Source organism: Phasianus colchicus, chromosome 1 (genome assembly GCF_987193195.1).
Source record: "Phasianus colchicus chromosome 1, bPhaCol1.hap1.1, whole genome shotgun sequence".
NCBI lineage: Eukaryota > Metazoa > Chordata > Aves > Galliformes > Phasianidae > Phasianus > Phasianus colchicus.
This window is the reverse complement of record NC_143436.1, coordinates 129993105-130013924: the sequence shown is the minus strand read 5'-3', so window position 1 is coordinate 130013924 and position 20820 is coordinate 129993105. Positions and strand designations below refer to the sequence as shown.

The 20820-nt window shown below is 39.7% G+C and overlaps 1 protein-coding gene across 1 annotated transcript in view; it reads right to left on the bottom strand.

Moving 5' to 3' along the window:
* DHRSX (dehydrogenase/reductase X-linked) overlaps window positions 1-20820 on the bottom strand; it is a 162353-nt gene that overhangs the window by 52746 nt on the left and 88787 nt on the right. Inside the window, exon 4 of the mRNA XM_031596141.2 lies at window positions 5545-5646. Within this exon, the coding sequence (XP_031452001.2) occupies window positions 5545-5646 (102 nt within the window). The remainder of the gene's footprint in view (window positions 1-5544; window positions 5647-20820) is intronic.

Here is a 20820-nt window from a genome sequence, read left to right as displayed (position 1 = left end):
AAGAACCTGCAGCATATGGAGCCTGAGATATTTCCTTTTTCATAAAACGTTTGATATCCCAGACACAGAAAAAGCTTTGGAAATAACTAGAAAGTCAGAGATAACATCAAACAAAAGTCAAGATTTTAATGAATAAAATCCTTACAGTCTGACACTCGGAATTAACCCAAAGGTGCTCTTCTGACATATTAGTAATTCAAATAACAAATAAACCTTTTATGAGAAATCTGATATCTTTATATAGGATACGTATCATTGTGGCAGACAGCAATGCTATCCAAATACAACAAAAGCTCTAGCTGATGGCTGGCTAAAAATCTGGGCACTAAGTAGATGTGAGCACTGAATGTCTCTTGGTGGCTCTGGACCAGCCGGGCTGGGTACTGTCAGCAGGAGCACAGTGATGTGACACATGTGCCCAGGCAAGCTGCCTCCAGTACTCAAGGCAGCTAACACCTGTAAAGTGCAGTGTGATTAGCAAACCTCCATATAATTGCCAGTCATCTCTCTAATAAAGATACCACTGCTGAGAAATCTGGCCAAATGTCATCAATCTTGAAAAAAATCTGTTTCTAGAACAAATTAATATTGTATGTTACTGTTCTTACGACTCTCCTAGTTTTTCCCATCGTCTGTAGGTTCATTTTAAACCAAATTCAGATGACCTTTTCCAGCTGTAAACATCTCCCAAAGAGATGAGAGAGATATCTCATGATATCTACTATCACCCACCACAAACAGGCAAAGGACCAGCTGTCTTTCTGCTTATTTTCCACTACTTTTCCCTGTTCTCCCTGTCTGTCCTCCTCTCTCTCCTCTTTCACCTCATCTTCAATTAAACATTGCTCTAATTTGTCTTCAAGGCAGTGTACAGATGAAAAATGATGCTGTGATCAAGACAGTGGAATAAGATTCATGCGAGACCAGTTCCCGAGTTCACCATAGCCTCCTGTATGACTGGAGGAAAAGCATTATATCTGGTGAAATCCAAGTTCTGCTGGAGTCAACAGCAATCCTCCTCACTAACTTTTCCTCGGGGAAAGTTCCACAGTGATTTTCCACTTCTCTGGGTTGGTTTCTCTTCTCTCCATTTTCTAGTCTTAGCAGCCTGCAGCTGCTACTGAGAGGAGAGCTGCTCTTACCTAATCCAGTGGGACAGGATCTATTCTGGATCCCACTGCTATAATGCAATTATGTTTAAAACTAACCAATCCATAACACCTGTAAGTAAGTAAGAACTTACAAAACTGCTTACTTTTGTCACATTCCCTTGTTCTTAACCCTCAAATCTCACATTTATTCTGAAGATTTGTTCTTACAAATACTCAGTCACAAGAATAATTTTGTGTGTGATCAACCACAACAGCATCCATGGGAATTCTCCATGCAAATGGTTCAATGCAAGGAACTGTGCCCACACTCCACATGGCTGAATTGCAGGTAGGTAGCAAAAGGAATATATCGATATTTCACAAGCTTATCTACAGATTCAGCTTTTATTCTGCAGTAGGCACTAAAGAGGGAAGATTAGAGAGACTTATGCATTCTGTCAAGAGACTGAGATTTCTCAGATGATCTACAAATTATGGATTATGGACCTCTGAATTAATCACTAGTTCAGAATTATTGATTTTAAATTGGCTCATCTAGATTTCAAACCAAAGTTTATTAAATGTAATCTGCCTACAATTGACTAATAATGTACTGAAATCTCTGATTTTTTTTCTGTTTGTGTGCATGCCAAGACATTCACTAAATGTAGTCATATTTCAGTCTTTTTCTATTCTGTGGGCAAAATTACAAACCATTTGGTAAACTGCAACAGAGAAAGTAGTTGCTATGTCATTTTTAATGAATTAGACAACATTCTATTTGGTATCTGAAGCCATACTGTTATCGCTAGAGATGTGATTTTGGTATTAGCTCACATGGTTTTAAGGTCATTAAGTACTGCAAAGAACACATAAGTAAAAGCATTATCTAAAAGACATCTGGAAATTCTTCTAGCACACAGAAAAAAATGATCGATTCAATTCAGAAAAACTATCTCTCACATGAATCAGTGACTACTGCTTATGGAATTTTACACAATGTTTACACCTGTTCCTTTTGCAGCTTCATGTAGATAGAAATCTTTTCAATAAATCCTAACACTATTTTAATGACTGTATTAGATGATCACACGACTGTAATGGTGTAATATGCTAAATGCCCTTAAAAAACAAAAAACAAAAGACAACAACAACAAAAATTGACACCAGTTGCAAATTAGTCGACTAGAGGATGCATTATTCTGACTTTTTGTCAGGTTTTCTAAACTGTATCTATCCTTCTGTAGCTATTTAGCTAACCTCTTTTTCACTTTTTTTTCCCCCTACAGATAATGCATTATATTTTGGTGTTACAACATTTTCTCCCTTTTTAGCACATTTTGGTTTTTTAAATGATGTTTATGTAATGCCATATTTGCATCTTTAACATGTTTTGTTTATTTTAAAAAAACAAGAGCTGAGCACGCACATTACTGATGCAGAAAGCAAAGCAATGGAACAACAGGCTTTTATTCGTCAGCTGAAATCATGTGTGCATTCAACCAAATTTTTCCTTTCAAATTAGAAATTAGAAAGTTAAATGTATATGCTAAAGTCAACTATGGCAAAAAGAGAAGTGGTGACTACAGTGCACTAATCTCCCCTTTGAAAGCCCTGAATGTTCATGTTAGACTTCTTAAAATGCCTGAAGCAATTGGATACCTAAACCTTACTGAAGTTCTTGTGGGATCTGAGTGTCTTGCTCTGGGAGAATATTTTGCAACTCAGGAGTTTGGCATTAAATTAATTTCCAACTAGGTCTTGAGCCAAGCAAGTGATGGAGAGCAGATACATTTTTCTTTTTTAAATCACCAGCAACCTCAGAAATTGCAGAATTCTGTCATGTAGTACTGATCATTTACCTAACATGGCAATTCATTCCCAATCACCTATATTTAATAGTATTTCAATGTTAATTACATAATTTGCATTATTGCATAACATTAGAACTTTCCTCTGTTCATCTTGAAATGACTGTGTTTTTGTTAGGCTCACAAAAGCCCACATAAAATATCATATACTGTCACAAAAGTAAATAGTCATGGAGATATGATGTGGATTGATCACTTATATAGAGACATGATTATATAAATCAATAAAAGATTTTAACTTAAAGCAATTAAATAATATTTATATATTGTGAAAAGAAACGCAATGTAACAGTTCATGTTGTTTTTACATTAAAAACAATAAAAGAATACAGTCTTTGTTAATAGAACTCTTGGTTCTGTGAAGACAGGAACATATTTGTTAGATGGAGCCCACACAGAGTTCATTTTCAAAATCTAATAGAAACTTTCTATCATACCCAACAGACTTTGGGTCAGGCTCTTAAAAGTATATGACTTCCTACAAATATACTGACCAGATGTCTGGCCTGAAGGCTCTACCTTCAGAAAACAAATGTTCTTGAAATCAAGAACACTAGAGCTTCAAGATTGGTAAGAAATAACAAACACTGCATGATACTAAGAAGTTTACAATTCTAGGTGCATACATTGAAACATAAGAAAATCCATCATGTCTTTTTGGGAATTCTCTAAGCCATAAGCATACGTGCTTCTGACAAACATACTCAATAACTTGTACGTATAAAAAAATGCTACTGCAAGCCTTGTCCTCCCAGGGACACAGAATTGTTTCTAGGGGATTGTGCAATGGACGCAGTAGAGCTGGTGACTGCAATGAGTTTTTTGAGTAGGTAGTGCCTCTAGCTCTGCAGCCCACGATGGACTGAATCTCCTTCCTCCATGCATTGCATAACAGCTGCATAAAGGAGAAGAAGTGACAAGAGGAAGACTACAAATTAGCCCAAATATCAGCATTTTTCTTGTATGTGCTCAGTACTGAAGGAAAGTCAAGACAAGATGCAAAGGTTTTTGCTTCAGGCCATTGCATCCCGATTAGATTTCTTTTTCTTGATATGTATCTTGAAAACACAAGGACTTCTAACTTAGTTTCTTGATCAAGAAGATTCATCTAACTGCAATTTTGTCCTTCCTGCTTCAGCAGCAGCTAGGGCAGAATCTAGCCCTTTACTTCAGAAGGATTTCCATCCATACTGTTATTTGAGCCCCATCATTTCTCCCACATTGTCCCCAAGCCCTATAACAAAGCCCTTTTGCTCTGGTACGAAACTAATGGAGGTTAGGGCTGCCCTCAAAGATCACAAAAGCTTCTGTACCACAAAATTGTAAGTGTTCAAGATGGAATTTTGTTCCTATCTGTGTAACAGCTTGCACTGTGCATCTTTAAAAGAAGGCATGTACAACAAGGGAAACTTTGTAGCCAGGATTAGATATCCATTACCGTTAAGTTCTTCACAATTAAAATAAAAATGATGGGCTTTTTTGATTAATGACGTAAAAATGAACACTTCCTTGAACATTTCATAAATGTTTCATATCAATCATGAAATAAAATATTCTTGAATTTTAATTGCAATAGTTGCCTTATTGAGAGCTCTTTGAGGCATCAACAAATGTAAACAAAATTATTTATTTGCAGAACATTTGCCCTCTCCTGGACAGAAGGGTGCACAAGGAAAAAGAAAGTGTTCTTTGGGATGCCTTAATAAAAACACATGCAAATAGTTGGGAAAACAAGAGCAGTGGCATATAACAGCAGAAAGCTTCTAAAAGAAGCCTAAACTGTTGCTGGCAGGTTTTTCCCCTAGTTAAACACATAGGAGAAAATTCCCCTTTAGGAAAGTGCACATTAGGCATAAAGGGCTTTGGAGGAAAATTATTGTACGGGCTAGTTTCCAAAAAATATTGTGGCTATAAAGAATAATTAGATGGCAAGTATTTGCATAACAAAGTTTAAATCCCTAAGAGTAATGAGATTCATTTGATAATTGTATGACTGCAAGATAAATATCGTCCTTTTAATTTGTTCTGTGACCACTGAGGATGCAGCTTGATGGACAACCTTCCAGCAGCAGCTTGATCTAAGCAGTGACTGCTCTGAGGTCTCTGGATACTTTCCTAGATCATATTTTAAATAGATTGATGCCCGAATCCAGTTCATCACACAGACACAGTAAATGCATGTGTTCATACAGGGCAAACACGAAGGGATGAAGGTCCAAAGGTGAAAAAGCTGCTTTTCTACAGCTGTGAAGAACATTTTTCCTTTGCTTTGCTTTGCTTCGTTTTAAGGAATGCTCAGATTCTGCTGCCGCTGCATGAGTTTTAGTGCTGGAAAGCTAAGCAACACAGCAAGCAGCCTGTGATAACATCACAAGGAGAGGTGGCACCCAGGTGCTCAACCTGCTCAGCTGATGCTCTGTCATACATTGCAATTTAACTCCTAGAAGGACATCCCTGTTAATGCAGCCATGCTGTAACCTGCTGTTTGGTTCAGACAATCAATCTGAAATGTGAAGCAATAGGAGAAAGGCCTGTTTGTCACATTCCCCCCCTGCAGATGTGTAAAGAGGAATGGAACTCACCATTATTCACCAGCACATGGAGTGGACAATTCTTTGCTCTAAACTGCTGCACAAATTGCCGAATAGACTTCATGGAAGCCAAATCACAGTATAAAAACTCCACTAGGAGAAAAGAGAAGACAAACAAACCAGAGTTAAGACAGTTACAAAAATAAGAAACACTTATATACATCATCAAAGACTCCTGTTATAAGGTCCTCTAGAATGTAAAGATTTTAAAACTGAACTAGGTTTTGAAAATTATTAGTAAGGCTGTCTGGTCTCAGAGAATTTCTTTCTTCTCTTTCTTCCCTCCACTTGTTTACCAGCAATTTGGTAAACAGACTACAGCACTGCACAGGCTGCAAGAAGGGACCTTTCTCACTACTCGTATCTCCAGTACATCAATGATGTTCACCAGATTGTTTCATCCAGACACAATCAAGGCTGGAAGCTGCACCTATAATGGTTCTGTGTAACATATTTGTACAATACGGGTTGAGGCAGGCTGTAGGCACATTTCCAAGCTAAATAACAGAACGATCACAGCTCTTATTAAAATCTTTTATAGAAAAACATCTCCTTCAAATCCCTTTGGTTTTTCACAGTATGGATACATCCTGAATCTAGATAGCACTAGTCGTGGCAATGGTCTTAACAAATTTATATATTTTTTTCAGTAGCACTTCCAGATACACGGAGAGTAGATTCCAGCTTAAAAACACTTCAAATTCACTTTTTTTTCTAAATGGTTGTAAAGTCATATCATTTCAACAACACTGACTCCCGTGAGTAAGACCGAATAACTTACGTTCCCTACAGACCTTTAGGAAGTTTGCAATTTTTCTTAATTTTACCAACATCCTACAAGTGGAGGTGGCAAGGAAATGCAAAAGTCATTAGCTCCTGTTAAAGAACAGAGGTGATCAAGTCGTTCCTCTTGAGGGCTGGAGGCTATGTAAAACTGTCACTGCAACTGCTCAGATACACACAACTTGGTTGTACTAATTTATTAATATACCGGAAAAATCCTTTCTATTATAAAATACTCATCTTGGTACAGAAAACATTGGGTTTCTGTCAGCTGCAGTATTTGGTGGCACAGTGCAGGATCCAACCACTCTTTGAACATTTGTATGGATCGTGGCAGTGTTGGTTACTCTTCTGTTTTTTGTTAATGCCACTCTATATTGGAGGGGAGCAGGACCCTGAGAACAACTAGTAAGCTAAATTTTAATTTCTCTTGTCATCCAATCTCAAAATTCTCTTTTCTGCACCACCAACAGCAGCTTACACTGTTGTGAGATAACCACTGAGCTAAGATAAGTGCATTTCAGACTGACCACGACAACCTCATCCTTCCTGGAAATTCACTTTTTGCTGCACCTGTCCCATCTGTCCTCCCTTAATCCTGAGGTTTTGCAGGGAAAGAGCTGCCATCTGTTATGACTGTACAGTGACTAAATCAATGGGTGTGACTATCATTATTAAGCTTATTTATTTGCTTACTTGGGAAGTGTGTGCTCCTATTTTGCATTTGTAAAGTACTTTCCATCAAAATATCATAACCTGCTTTGGAAAAGAAACAAACAAAAGCCCTAGACTCTTCTTTTTGCTCACAAGGCAGAAATCTTAATAGCCAAAGTTCTTATTCATGCTCATTCATGGATGGTGGGTCTTCCCCAGCTTCACCAGAGGCAGCACCGGGCTGCCTGAGATGTCCCCCCACTTGGCAAAGTGGATCAGGAAAGCTACTCTAAGTCAATCTCTGCAGGGCTATGAATAGGCACTGAGTTTCTTCTTTGTCTCACAGTCTGAGTACTTTGTTTTAATATTGTGCCAAAGAATTATACATGTGGAAGCTAAGGATAACGATTAGTATTTACAGTATCGCAAAGTATGTACAAAAATACTAAGTAAACCATTAAAAGAAGTGCCTTTATTAAAGACCAGCATTTAACAGCGTGAATGAATGACCAAACCTGAACTTGAACTCAAAATGTGAATCAGAAACAACGAAGGCAATAGGTTTTCTGTGTAAGTTAAGTATGAGCAAGGAGAAAAAAATGCACAATAACAGCAAGCAAACTGAAGTATAAGCCACAATTAATGCTTAGACATGTCACTTTTTATCATTTTAGTCTGTCTGCCACTAGACTTTAAATTATTCAAGTGCCTATCACTCAGCCTTTGTTTTTAATTTAGTATACTAAGTCTTAAACATTACTCGTTTCTTTATATGCTGCACATCAAGAATAAAAACAGAGTATATGATATATATTTAGAATATCAGAATATCTATATTAATAAAATATCAGAACTAAATATATAGAATATCTGCAGCTAATTGTACTGAAATATCCTAATTTATAACTTCTCCCATTTTATCTCTCCTTCTCCTATTCTTCCCCTTTCTTTCAGATACTTCCAGAATGACAGACATATGTTTCTTTCTTCTGAAGGATATGTTCCTTATTCTTATGTAAACAATCTCTCCAGTGAAAGCAAGTCGATATTTGTCAAAGACCAGTGAAGATATTCGCTGTTAAAAATACCTTATCGTTTTTGTGATGTGATGACTAAGTTGTCTGAAAATTATTATTTAATAAAATATAAAAGGAGAAGAATTTCCCAAAAGACATCTAGAGTTACTAATGTTATTATCTACAGATGGGCAGATACATATATGATTGTGCTGCAATTGCTGCTTTGCCTAATTGCTTTCTTTTAAACACGCATCTGTCGCAACATGTTTTCAGCAGCAGTTTTTCTGGCTGCTCCTCAATAGATGTGTACAAATCCCACAAAGTTATGCTGGTTCACAGCACATGGTACCACTGAGTGCCTACACAGCTCGGTGTCTGTTCCTGCTCTGAGCACTCTCAGCTCACATCGTGATGCTCGCTAACATCAGAGAAGCTGACAGACAGGCACCTTGGAGAGCTATCTCACACCACGAGCCCCACGAGAGCCTGACCACAGAATCTCAGAATCACGCTTCCCCAAGTTTCTCCCTTAGGGTCAGCTTCCCACTCTGCATTTCACTTCGGATGCTCCTACATGTTATTAGCATGGGATTCATTCAAAGAAAAGCCACAGCTCTGCGCAGAGTGGCAGGGAGCGACATTTCCTCCTTCATGATGGCAAGAGGACTATGGAAAGGATTGCTTTGCCTATTTGTCACTCATCTACCCAGTGTCTGAAGGTGCAAGTGGGAGCAGCTATTCCTCCAGCTACACACAAGGAATGGTTCCTCGACAAGGTCAACACAGATGCTCAGGAGCCACAAATTTGTGCTGCAGAACATGTCGCAAAAGCTCCACATGGGCACGTTGTTTTGTGAATGCTGTATCCCAAGGATGCGTGGAGGACTTCAGCTGATCATCTGCTCTTCTGCCTCACAGTTATATTTCAGAATATACACAGGGCAAAGAGAAACTTTATCCTGTTCGTAACAGAACAGACTATGCTTCTGAGCACCTGCATGGTTGCTGTTTATCAGAAACTGCTCTTAATGAGGTGAATATCAGCTGGTGCTGCATCATAAAACTGAAGAAGCAATGTCAGCAAGGTGGCAGGTGGAGAAAGAAGTGGAGCAAACACCAGCAGGGACAAAGCATGAATTAAGAGGAGGAAAAGACATAAAATGGTTCTGACTGAAGCCTCCTTTGCTTTTGTCACTCTACCACCTTTGCTGACACTAATAAACAGTGTCCTTGGCTGGCCCTGTCTTCACAGTCAAGCTTGGTATCTCCCTTCTCCATTTCTGAAATCCTGTGGACCTCTTTCCCTAAAGCAAGATGTCCTAGAATCAACCCATCTTTCTGAAAAGTCCTGTTCATCTGCATGTTAATTTGCATGCCTTCCAGCCAAGAGAAAAGCCATTCTCAATCAAAACAGGGCTGCCAAGAGCTGGGGGTGAACTCCTGAGCAGCTGTAAATCCTGACCAGCTGAGCTCAAAAACTGCAGCCAGAAACCAGGCACAATATGACAACACCACAAGTGGAAAATGCAAAAGGCAGTTCAACACTGTTAACATACCTCTGGAATCTATCAGTCACAACCTGGGCACATGTGTAAGCACACAAGCCCTTGTCAGCAGAATGTATCTCTTCTTAACAGAATATTCCTGTTATCTGGGATTCACTCAGAAGATGGGGTGCAAAGTCTGCACAGATATACATGATGACAGACTGTTTCCAAATGTCTGCAGAACTCTTACTTTAAAAGGATTGCTAGGAAAAAACAAGAAGCAAAACCAGAAAAATGAAGTGTGTACCATCCAGTTGTGTATCAGTGAGACAATCATCACAAATCCAGCCAGCACGGCATCTCCTATTGATGCTGTGTTCCTGCCCTTGTGCACTTGATGATCTGTCTGGCTTCTACACCACAGGTAGTAGCACTTAAGATTCTGCCCCACTCTGCTTAAGGAGCCAAGATCCACAGAAATTAAAGTGATTAATGCATAGAAAATTCTATTGTGTGCAATGCTACCTGTGCACTGGTTCACCCTTAATTCCAGCTGCAGTAATGGTGACAATTTGCAGAACTCTGACTCCTATTTCCCAAATTATTTTAAGGATTTAATGTATCAAAAATGTTGTCTGTTGCTTGCAGGACACCTTATAAGTCTCCCCCTCAGTTTTCCTCTCTGTCCTTTATTGGTCAGAATAACATTGTGGCATTTATCCAGATCACTGATCTCTCATGGACTTTGACAGATGATGAAAAAAATTATCGACCACAGCTAACCCTTGCACAGATTTAATGTCTGAGCTAATGTTTTTGATATGCCATTGAAGACAAGGACAGATGGAACACATCCATCTGGCAAAGTGTGTAAATGCAGTGCCATGGATTAAAATAGTGAGCATATTTAAAGACATAAGCTAGGGTATGATCATTAAAAGCTACACTCATAACTCAAGTTATACTAGTTTGTCTGCAGCCTTCCAGAAAGTAAGCGAGAACACCTAAATTCAGCTGTGAATTCTCTGAGTCACCCATTTGAGTGCCACCAACTTTAGAACCATAGAATCATAGAAACATTTGAGTTGGAAGGGACTGTTAAAGGTCATTTAGTCCAACTCTTCTGCAATGAACAGGGACACCTACAGCTAGGTTGCTCTCAGCCATGCCCAGCCCAAATCCATCTCTGTATATGTTCAGGGAAATGGGGTATCCACCACCTCTCTGGGCAACCTCTTTCAGTGCTTCATTATCCTTATTGTAAAAAACTTTTTCTTTATATTCAATCTAAGTCTTCTCTGTTCTAATTTGAAACCATTTCTCCATGTTCTATCACAATTGACCCTGCTAAAGAGTCTGTCCCCTTCCTTCTTATAGCCTCCCTACAGATACCAAAAGGCTGCTATTCGGTCACCTTGGAGCTTCCTCTTCTCCAGGTGGAACAGCCCCAGCTTTCTTAGGGGAGGTGTTCCATCCCTTGGATCATTTTTTTGCCCTCCTCTGGACACGCTCCAACAGGTCTATGTCTTTCCTGTACTGAGGACTCTGTATACGAACACAGTACTCCAGCTAAGCCTCACCAGTGCAAAGCAGAGGGGCAGGATCACTTCCCTCGCCATGCTGGTCACACATCTTTTGATACAGCCCAGGATATGGTTGGCTTTCTGTGCTGCCAGGGAACAGTGCTGGCTCATGTCTAGTTTGCCACCCACCAGTACCCCCAGGTTCTTTTCAGCAGGGCTGTGCTAGTGTTTGTGAGCAGGCCCTGTCTGCCATTCTCCAGACTATTCAGTGAATAAAGAGGTTAGCATTGGTGTTCATGATATAAAGGAAAACTGACACTGAGCAAATGTTGGAAGTTCATGCTTCCCCCTCCGCCAGGATGATTTGAACATTGTCTGCTCAAAAAGGTAAGGCATTTTGTGGTGCTATTACTTAACTGTGTAGCTTTAACTTACGGTACTAAGAGAAATGAGGAAAAGAAATATTTAGCCTTCCAAAAGATACTTTTTCTTTCAGACATGGAAGAGTAAAATAAAAAAGAAATTTGTCCTCACAGAAACCAAGTGAACAATCTTTCATCTTCATAGCAATGTTTTCACCTTCATAAGAGAAGCGTGTGTCTACTCCAGTAATCCTTTAACTTGTTAAATTCAACAAACACTCTGATAACATTTTGCGCTGGTTAATCAAAGTAAGCCAATTTTTAGGGTAAGAGCAGCGTTCCGGTTCCATTACTGCTAGTTTCTTCAATTATTTCTGGATTATTAGATCACTACAGGAGGGTTCCCTGAGCAGCTTCACTGTTTATGTTGCCAGAGAATTGGGATGTAACAGCAATGCTGAAAGCAGGCAGTCCACGGCTTGAGACTGATAATTGCAGCACAAGATGACATGTTACTTAAATGTATGATCATTTTAGCAGAATTCCTATGCTGCAATATAGCATTACCTAGGTTTTCAAAAAAAAAAAAAAAAAAAAAAAAAAAAAAGTAGTTTTTTTGTTGTATAATATTTGGTATTTTCAGTTCAGCAAGGACAAGGCTTGTAAAAGAAGTGAGCTGCAATGAATTTGTAAGAAAATTTTAGACGATGGTGGAAGCAGGACAAGATTAGCGAGATCCATAGCCAGCTCTCAGAGCGAGAAAGGTTATCTCAGTTTCCTGTGGGTAAAATTTCTTCCAGATTATTGAATGGGGAGGCTTTATTCTTCTATAAATAGCAAATGCAAGCATAGATACATAGAACATTTCCTCAAATGCTTGCTGGAAATTACATTCCATCTCCCTCTTCCTCTCTTGAGTTTAGGTGCTCATCATCCAGATTTATGACTTCAGAGAAACAAAGTCCTCTGATAGCCTCCCTTGTTGCTATGGGAAGATTTTCTTTGGTTCCACCCCACTAAACAACTGCTTTAGGAACCTTTCTGCCCTAATTTATAGTACCTGCACTTCTATCTTCACACAGGTTGAAAGCAATGGTAAGTTCAGTGGCTTCATAGCCCCATTCAGAAACTTCTGGAAAAATGATGGGAAAATGATGTGACCTCATCTGTTTTGAGCTAGGCTGTTATTTGAAAAAAAATAAGATGTGATGCAGTGGAAATGCTTTTCAAATCTCTTTTCAGAGCTGAGGAAGGCAGCACTGATCCTGCTCAATGTTAAGTATGTTTTCTTCCCTCCATGGGGAGCCGAAACAGGAGGACAAATTCAGGTAAATGCCCTCAGCTGCATAGATGATAGGGTTAGATGAGCTCCCAGTGGGCATTGGAAGATTCATCACTTAAATACAGAAGAATAGATGGTTTAGAATAACCCCATTTCTATTATATATACTTCAAGGTCTATTTTCCTGGTAAACAGATTTTTATATTACATTTCAGTGTTGTATTTTGTGAATTGCAGATATGTTATTTTTTCTCCTTGGATGACATTTATTCCTTGCAGTGACTTAACCCTACTGCGACTTATTTCTCATTTAAAATCCCAAAATACACGGTGTGTATTCGAGACACACATTCTAGCGTCCCTATATTGACACTCCATTGGGACTGAAATTCAAGTGAAGAGTTGTTTCGGAGTAATATTGTGTCAAGATATCAAAGAAGATTAAAACCAGCAAGGCTTTTACAAGATGACAAAATAGAAAGGTACTGCAGAATAAGTTAGGAATATGAATTTCCCTAGAAAAGACACTGATTTAAACTGATCTAGCTCTGTAAGTAAAAGGAGGTATCGTTTCTTTCCTACTTCTAAATTTTGGACCTGCATACTACCAATGTATCTTTCGGGTGGTGTCACTTAAATTTAAGACATCGAATCTCTTTCATAATTTGATGATCAGGATTTCCTGGACACCTACATAGAATCATAGAAAGACCAACAGTGAGAACCAAACAAATCCTAGCAATCTTCTTCAAAATGTTTTATTGAACATGCTCCCTGACTAAAACATGCACCAGCACTCCTCATGAGTTTTTTCCCCCATGGCTTGCAGCATTTCTTTTCTATAGAAGTGTATTGTTCACAAGCAAGTGTAATCTATTTATTCAAAATAATTTCTCCAAGGAAGCCAAACCCTGTCACTTCAATTTAGTTTCGAATTAGCTATCTTGTTCATGACATTACATCCTTAAATCTTTCTTCCCTCAGACTCCCTAATTATTTTTTTTAAGTGAAAGTTGACTTTTTTCACTTTATGTAAGTCATGAAAGAAACCTTCACAAATTCCAAACATGGAGAATAAAAAAGACAGAGAGAGAAAACAAAAACAAAAACAAAAGCACAAGAGCTTCAGTGAAATACAGAACTTTCAAAAAATAAAGGGGTCACTAAAACAGGGCTACCTTAATTATGGGCGTGCCTACAACCATACTATTTGTAGAACAGATTTCTTTTAGTTACTACAGCAAAGAAACAATTCCAATTAGCCTGGTTTATGGATTGAAATAGTTCAGAGCTGACAATATCCCTGTTCTTATAGTGGCCTAGAACCTACCCTGGTTCTAGGCCACTAAGATCACTTGGTCATCACTGGTGTAGATCTGGCTTCTTCTGTCCCATTTGGAATGTAAATGTCTAGAGAAATCAGCTGGATGAGTTGTAACATTCAGTCACTTAATTTTTACCTGCTGGTACAGATTTTTTTTTTAAATAGATTAAGACCTTCTGTGCTACCTTAGGGTAAATGTCAAAGGTTTCAGTCAAAACTCACAACTTGCATGTCTTAGTCTGCTGTGCAGGTACTTCTTTCCATGAGCCAATACCAAGTATATACTTGGGGACTGGAAAACAAATCAGTCTCAGTAGGATTGCTGGCCAGCACTACACCTAGATACTTCATAATAAATGACATTTTCAATTCTTGATCAGAGTTTAATACCAGAGAATCATTAAGTGATGGCAAACAACTCTCCTATTGGCTACATTTCCTGAAAAGAGCTGGCATTTTCTGTGTGTGACTATTTATCATTTCAAAACAACCATAATATAAGCTTTCAGTGTAAAGAATAATCTTTGTAGTATGCTTTGTATTACCATGAAAGTAGTTCAGCAAACATTCTGTTCTACCCCCTCTGAATAAACAGGCAGAGGCTGATAGTGTCTCTTCATTGGAATACTTAAGGACAAAAGCTCACAAAGTCAAGTGAAATAACACAAAGAAGGGAATAATATTTCCAAGCTTCAAACAAGAATAGCTTAGAATACAACATCTTTTGTTCTGGCCATTAGAAGTGCCCATAATTCATATTTCAGAAAACACCACCTTCTCTTTCCCCACCAGTTTTCTGCTGTTTTCCTTTTGCCAGTTCAAGAAACAAAATGCTGTGTCAGAGCAGATCACAGATTACGCTTCAACTACCTTCATTCTTCACTCCCTCCACACAGCTCTGCTAGTACAACTGTTTGCCCTGGCTCCTGCCAAGCAACACCTGGGATGTTATCTGTGTTATAGCAAAGGAACATAAATTGCCTTGGGCAGCACTGCTGTCATCCCTTCCTACTTCTCCGAGAATCAGGAGGCCCAGGCTTGCTTTCCCCTTTTCCCCACATCTGATACTAGGTAGTTTCAAGCTTAAGAAGCCTTTAGGACTGTAGAGGGCTTCTAAGGCGTGATTCATCTGACCTGTTTCACAGATCTAGTTTAAGATAAGATGAATCATGTCCCACATCTACTTACTGCTCTCCACAGACTCCAAAGAGAGCTTGGGGACACTGACTCAGATTTAAACCTCTGAGTTATAAACCTCAAAAATTAGGTGATTTGAATCCCAGCCGTCAGATTCAATTAATAATAAGCAAATAAAGAGAGAAAAATCAGAGAACTGGGCATGCATACAGATGACTCAGTGTTATTCACTGTACACAAGATTAGGAAAAATAGAATGAGAACTTTCAGGAGGAACTTGCCAAAATATCTCAGATAGCTGGGTAACACAGTGAAAAGTCATACTTCAAAAAGATAAGGAGTCTTGCAGGGAGTGTTTGAATTCTTTTCATACTGTGAATGCCTTTGAAATAGCTGTGACTTCTCAACATAAAAACTGCAATATTATCACAGATTCTAATTGATGAGCACATCCTGAGAGTGGAAGAAGGTACATATAATTGTGGTGTGTGGGTCTGGTGTCATTATGCGTGTACAAGCACATAACTGAGACTGAGCTTAAGTAAACTGAGCAAGACATTACCATTTCTAAAATAACGACAGTATAACTTTGCATCTCAGGTGAGTACTGGCAGTTTTGCTGCTGCTGTATAAACCACACAGCTCTCAGAGCTACTAATCTTCAGCAGAGATCTTACAACTTAACAAAGTGAGAGGAAAAGAAGGTGCAGAAGGATAAAATGTCAAGAGCAGAACCAGAGCCTCTTGAGTTTCTTGATTTCTGTTTCAGAAGCTACCTGGCATATTGGATTCCACCTCCTTTCTCTCTTTATTTCCATACAAAGAGATCTTTCTTATTACTTGCAGGATTGTACTCATATAATAAAAGCTGTTTTTCTGTGGATTTGTTGTTGCTGTTGTTGGGTTGTTTGTTTGTTTTGTTTTATTGTCTGTTTGTTTAAGATCAATTCATCTTTAAGGAACTTTAGAACCTTTTTCACCCTGGCCTTGTTCTGTTATTTACTTTGCTATTCTTCTAATTATCTCCTTTGCTAGTCCTCCATGACTTTTACTAGGATCATTCTAATGCAGTGCCTCTGTTGAGTGATGGATCTTTAAATAAATCCTCTTTCATAGCAGCTTCCCGTTAATGCTGACCTGACCTGGAATTTCAGGCAATGTAATTCAGAGCAGTTGTGCGAGAACTCACAATGCTCTTCTTCCGCAACTCAATATTTAGTGCTATGGTCATTTTCTTTTCCTCCTGAAGGCAGACTGGCTTTTGGACATCTTAATAATTCTTTTAAGCTCAAGGACAGAAGGTTTAGATTGAGTATTTGGGGGAAGTTCTTTACTCTGTGAGTGGTGAGGTGCTGGAACAGGCTGCCCAGAGAAGCTGCAGATGCCATGTCCCTGGAGGTGTACAAGGCCAGGTTGGATGGGGCCATGGGCAACCTGCTCTACTACCAGATCTGGAGGTTGGTGGCCCTGCCTGTTGCAGGGGGGCTGAACTTGACGATCCTTGGGGTACCTTCCAACAAAAGCCAATCTGTGATTCAGCAATTCTATGATTCTATGATTCTTGCTCTCAGGAATGCTCATCCTGTACATTGTCCAGCATCAGCTCATGCTGATAACCCTTTTCATGAAACATTATGTGGAACTTTTTTTCCCTTCATTAAAAAAAAAAAAAAAAGAACTCTGGGAATGAAATGTCAGCTGAAAAGAGTAAAATATCATTTAGGGTTTATTTGGGAAAGAAATGGGTACTTTTGACTACATAAAAGCCTATTTTCTTAGGAAAAACAAAACAGAAGAACATTTTTCCCTGAAAGTTCAGGAGCAGTACCAGATGAACAAAAAATGGTAACTTAGGTATACAAGAATGATGTTAGAAGCAACCACTGTGCCTAATGCTCTTGAAACCAGGTCTTAGTAACCAAAGCAGATGTCACAGAAATGGCTGTGTCTGAAGTTGCACCTTCTAGGTGTTTATCTCTTTACCTCTAATTTAAATCTCTGAACATTGGGAAGTATTACTGTGCTGTGCGGCCCTAAATTTTCTCCCATCTCCAGTATGAAGAAGCACAGCTGAGAGGTCCAGCTTTGTCATTTTAAACACTGTCAGAAAACACATTCTATAAGAGTGGTGGTCCTATCACCGCTGCTGATAGCGCATAGAAAATCTGGTTTGTGGGTTCTCTGAAACTCAAAAGAACCCTAACCCTAGGTCCCACAGCTACCAGGCAAATAGAGAAGCTGGCTCAAAGCACCCTCAGTCCCTGCAGCTGAAGTTGTACCCCTTTGTGAAAAGGATGGCTTGATTGCCATTGAGCAGAGGAAAGCAGAAGAACAGCCACAACACAGGGGCCAGGTGATGCCAGGGTTCTTCTGAACAGGAGAGCTGAGGTTTTGCAGCCTCAATCTTAGGGCTGCTTATGAATTTTACATTAAACTTTCCTTGGCTGGTCCACTTCCCACAGCTGATTAGGTGTCTGATACTGGGCTCTGAATTGCCCTTTGTAGATCTAATTTCAAGTTATTTCTGCAAGTTGCAGAAATTTGGATGAGTGAGTCCAGTAGGTGCTTTGGGAAATGTCTCTAATCACAGAAAAGGTCACTAATGGGAGAATGGAGAGCAATATTCATAGTTATGGTTATTGTTGACCTCAGAAAAAGTTAAACTGCAATCTCAAAACTTCAGAGACCTTTCCCCTGACCTATCTCATCCTGCAAGTATAATATTGAGTAACTCCTGAAAGAAATAAATTTTTGAGTTTTCTTCCTTTTGTTTGAGCTGTTACTAAAAAGCTGAGCTGTCTCAGAACCCAATCACATTGATTCAATGGAGCTCCTGGTTATTTCAGCTGTGACTATTTTAATATTTGGATCTGCTTGAATCACTGTAGAAAGAAAGCAGCTTATATGGAGGCATGGTCAGGACCACATCCACAAGCACATGCTTTCCCTAGAATTAACATATGAATTGGCTCAAAGGTTCTGAACTCTTGAGAAGCCTCTCTTTCCAATATAAACGTGGAAAACATTCCAACTCAGGCACCTGCAGTAAAGGAGAAAAAAGCTCCTTAAAGCTCCTCCTCCAGACCTGAATTTCTCTTTTGTAGAAGGGCACAAGGTGAGGAAAATTGTGCTAATGATATTACAGTGACAGCAGCTTGCCACATTGGTCAAGAAAGAAGTATAGCTACAGTAGAAAGTATGAGAAACATATGAGTGAGCAGCTGTTCTCCAGTTAGCAAGGGGAAAAACAGCAGTAGGCAGAAGAGTATATCTTCTTTTGAAGTAATAGTCACAGCACCACTGTTTCCTCCAGTGCACACTCTCCAGGGACAAACTTTTAAATGAGGGGAGTGAGAGAAAATAGTTTATCATTAGTCTGTTTATAACCAAGTACAACTTAAATATAGCAAACTGGATTTTTCTAGTCATTCTTTTACCTGATAAACATCAACTCAGAATTCTTAGCAGGGAATTAATAATGTATGAAATTATTCATCCTACACTTTCTGATGTATGATCAGTTTGGTAAGTGAAGGAGCTAGAAATTCACCATAGATCACTATTTCCAGTACGGTGACAGCTGTAGTCCTAACAATGTGAAGAAGAGCAGCAGAGAACTGCAGCTGGCAGGATTGAGAAGGTTTGTTTTTGTTTAAGCAGCAATTTTGGGGAAGAAGATCTCCTTTCCTCTCTGTAATGGGAAAAAAAAAATAGGCAATAATTGTTATGCAATCGGGTATGCTCATCTAGCAGACTGACTCTAGCAGTACTGCTGATCTGAATACTGCGTTTCAAATACGTTTTGAATTGCTGCAGAGCTCCAGATGAGCAGAGCCACAAGATCAAAAGGCTGCAATGCTAAATGTTGGTGCAGCGTGCTGCAACATATAAAGACCACACTAATGGAGCTCAGCAGACATTCACCCATCGTAGTACGTCCTTCAGCCCAGGTTTAGGGCCCAGTTCAACTTGCACATGCAGAGGGCTTCTGGAGAAGGGGAAAAAGGGGAAGCAGGTTCACAGCAAGACCCTAAGCAACCACTGGCACCAGAGCTGTGCACTTCTTCTGGCTGCTCTACCAGCACAATACTGATCTCTCCAACCACTGTTTAGGGAATCAAAATAAATTTTGTTAGCCTTGTACGAAGCTCGGGAACAACACATTTTTAATGGGCAGGTAAAACACTAATTTAAGGATAAATTACATATTTGGGTTAGCAGCTTGGCTGCTTTGTTGCTTCATTCTTTCAGACTACTTGGACAGCAGCCATCAACACTCTGTGATTTATCTCTGTTTAATTTTTCCACTTTTTCAGACCCTTGGCTGTTGATAATTCAATTTTTGGCAACTGCAGCCCTTCACTTCCTATTACAAGTTATACCCCAAGGCAGACATACTGCCATCTGTCCTGTAATGGTGGTGGTAGCTAGTGGATGTGAAGAGGCAAATGTCCAGATGCTGCCTGGGCTCTAAGGCAGCTCTAAAATACAAATAATTCTTGGATTAAAAGTACCTTTTGATTTCAACTATTAGCCACTCAGAAACATTAGGATACTTGCCCTGGGGACTCCCTCCATCCTGTCGTCTGCATATTGCTCATCCCAAGAGTTCTAGTGGCTGCAGAAACCTAAACGATTCCCTCCGCCTACTCTCCAAAGTCATCAAAGGACAAACTGGTCTTCATCCAGACATCCTTCAAACACACTTCACTTCCTCCCTCATCCTCTCCTGCCAGTCTTCATGCCCTCCAGAAGAAATCTCTCTTCAAGAGGTTTGTGCCTATAGCAAGCCACAAACTTGTGCTCTGCCAAGATGTGCTCCTTGCCCAGCTACTGGCAGCAGCTCTCTGCCACCAGCACAAGGTGCTAGGCTGGGTTTCAGACCTGGGAGGCAACATTCTCTCTCTAGAAAGACCCACAGCCATTCAAGTCTTGATCTGAATTGAAGGAGGATGAGCGGTTTGTGGACAGAAAGTTGGACACGAGCCAGCAGTGTGTGCCTGCAGCTTGGAAGGCCAACAGCATCCTGGGCTGTAACAGAAGAGGGGTGGCCAGCAGGGAGAGGGAGGGGATCGTCCCTGTCCACTCTGCCTCCATCTGAGTTCTGAGTCCAGGCATGGGGCCTTCAGCAAAGAAAAGGCATAGAGCTGTTGGAGCAGGTCCAGAAAAGGGTCAGAAACACGAACAAAAGGAGGAAGCACTTCTATGAAAAAAGGATGAAGGAGCTGGGCATGTTTAGTGAGGATAAAAGAAGACTGAGTGCTGCACAGGTCAGCACCAGGGTAACCCATCTTTCTGACTTTCTGTGCAATATCGGGCCTGACCCAAGAGTTACTCATTCTGAGTTAAACCCATAATTTCACAGTGAGCTACAGCAGACCTTTATAAGCTAGCAGTAGGGATAAATTACGCGGAACATGGATGCTATGTTTTCTCCACAGGGCCAGTTGTCCTGAGATACAGAAAACACATGTGGCCAAGGCTGCATTTTCCTGTTCTCTGATAAGAAAGGAAGACCAGAGTGATCAGACCTACGTGATCATCAAGGCAATAGAGGGTTGTTCATGACATCACTGGATAATTCCTTTGTTCCCTTCTATACCTCTCCTTGGATAAACATTTAGATGTACTGCAAGTATTTTGGTATCCATGTAATACTATCTAGGCAGTTTCATCTTGCTCCACCAGTATCTGTC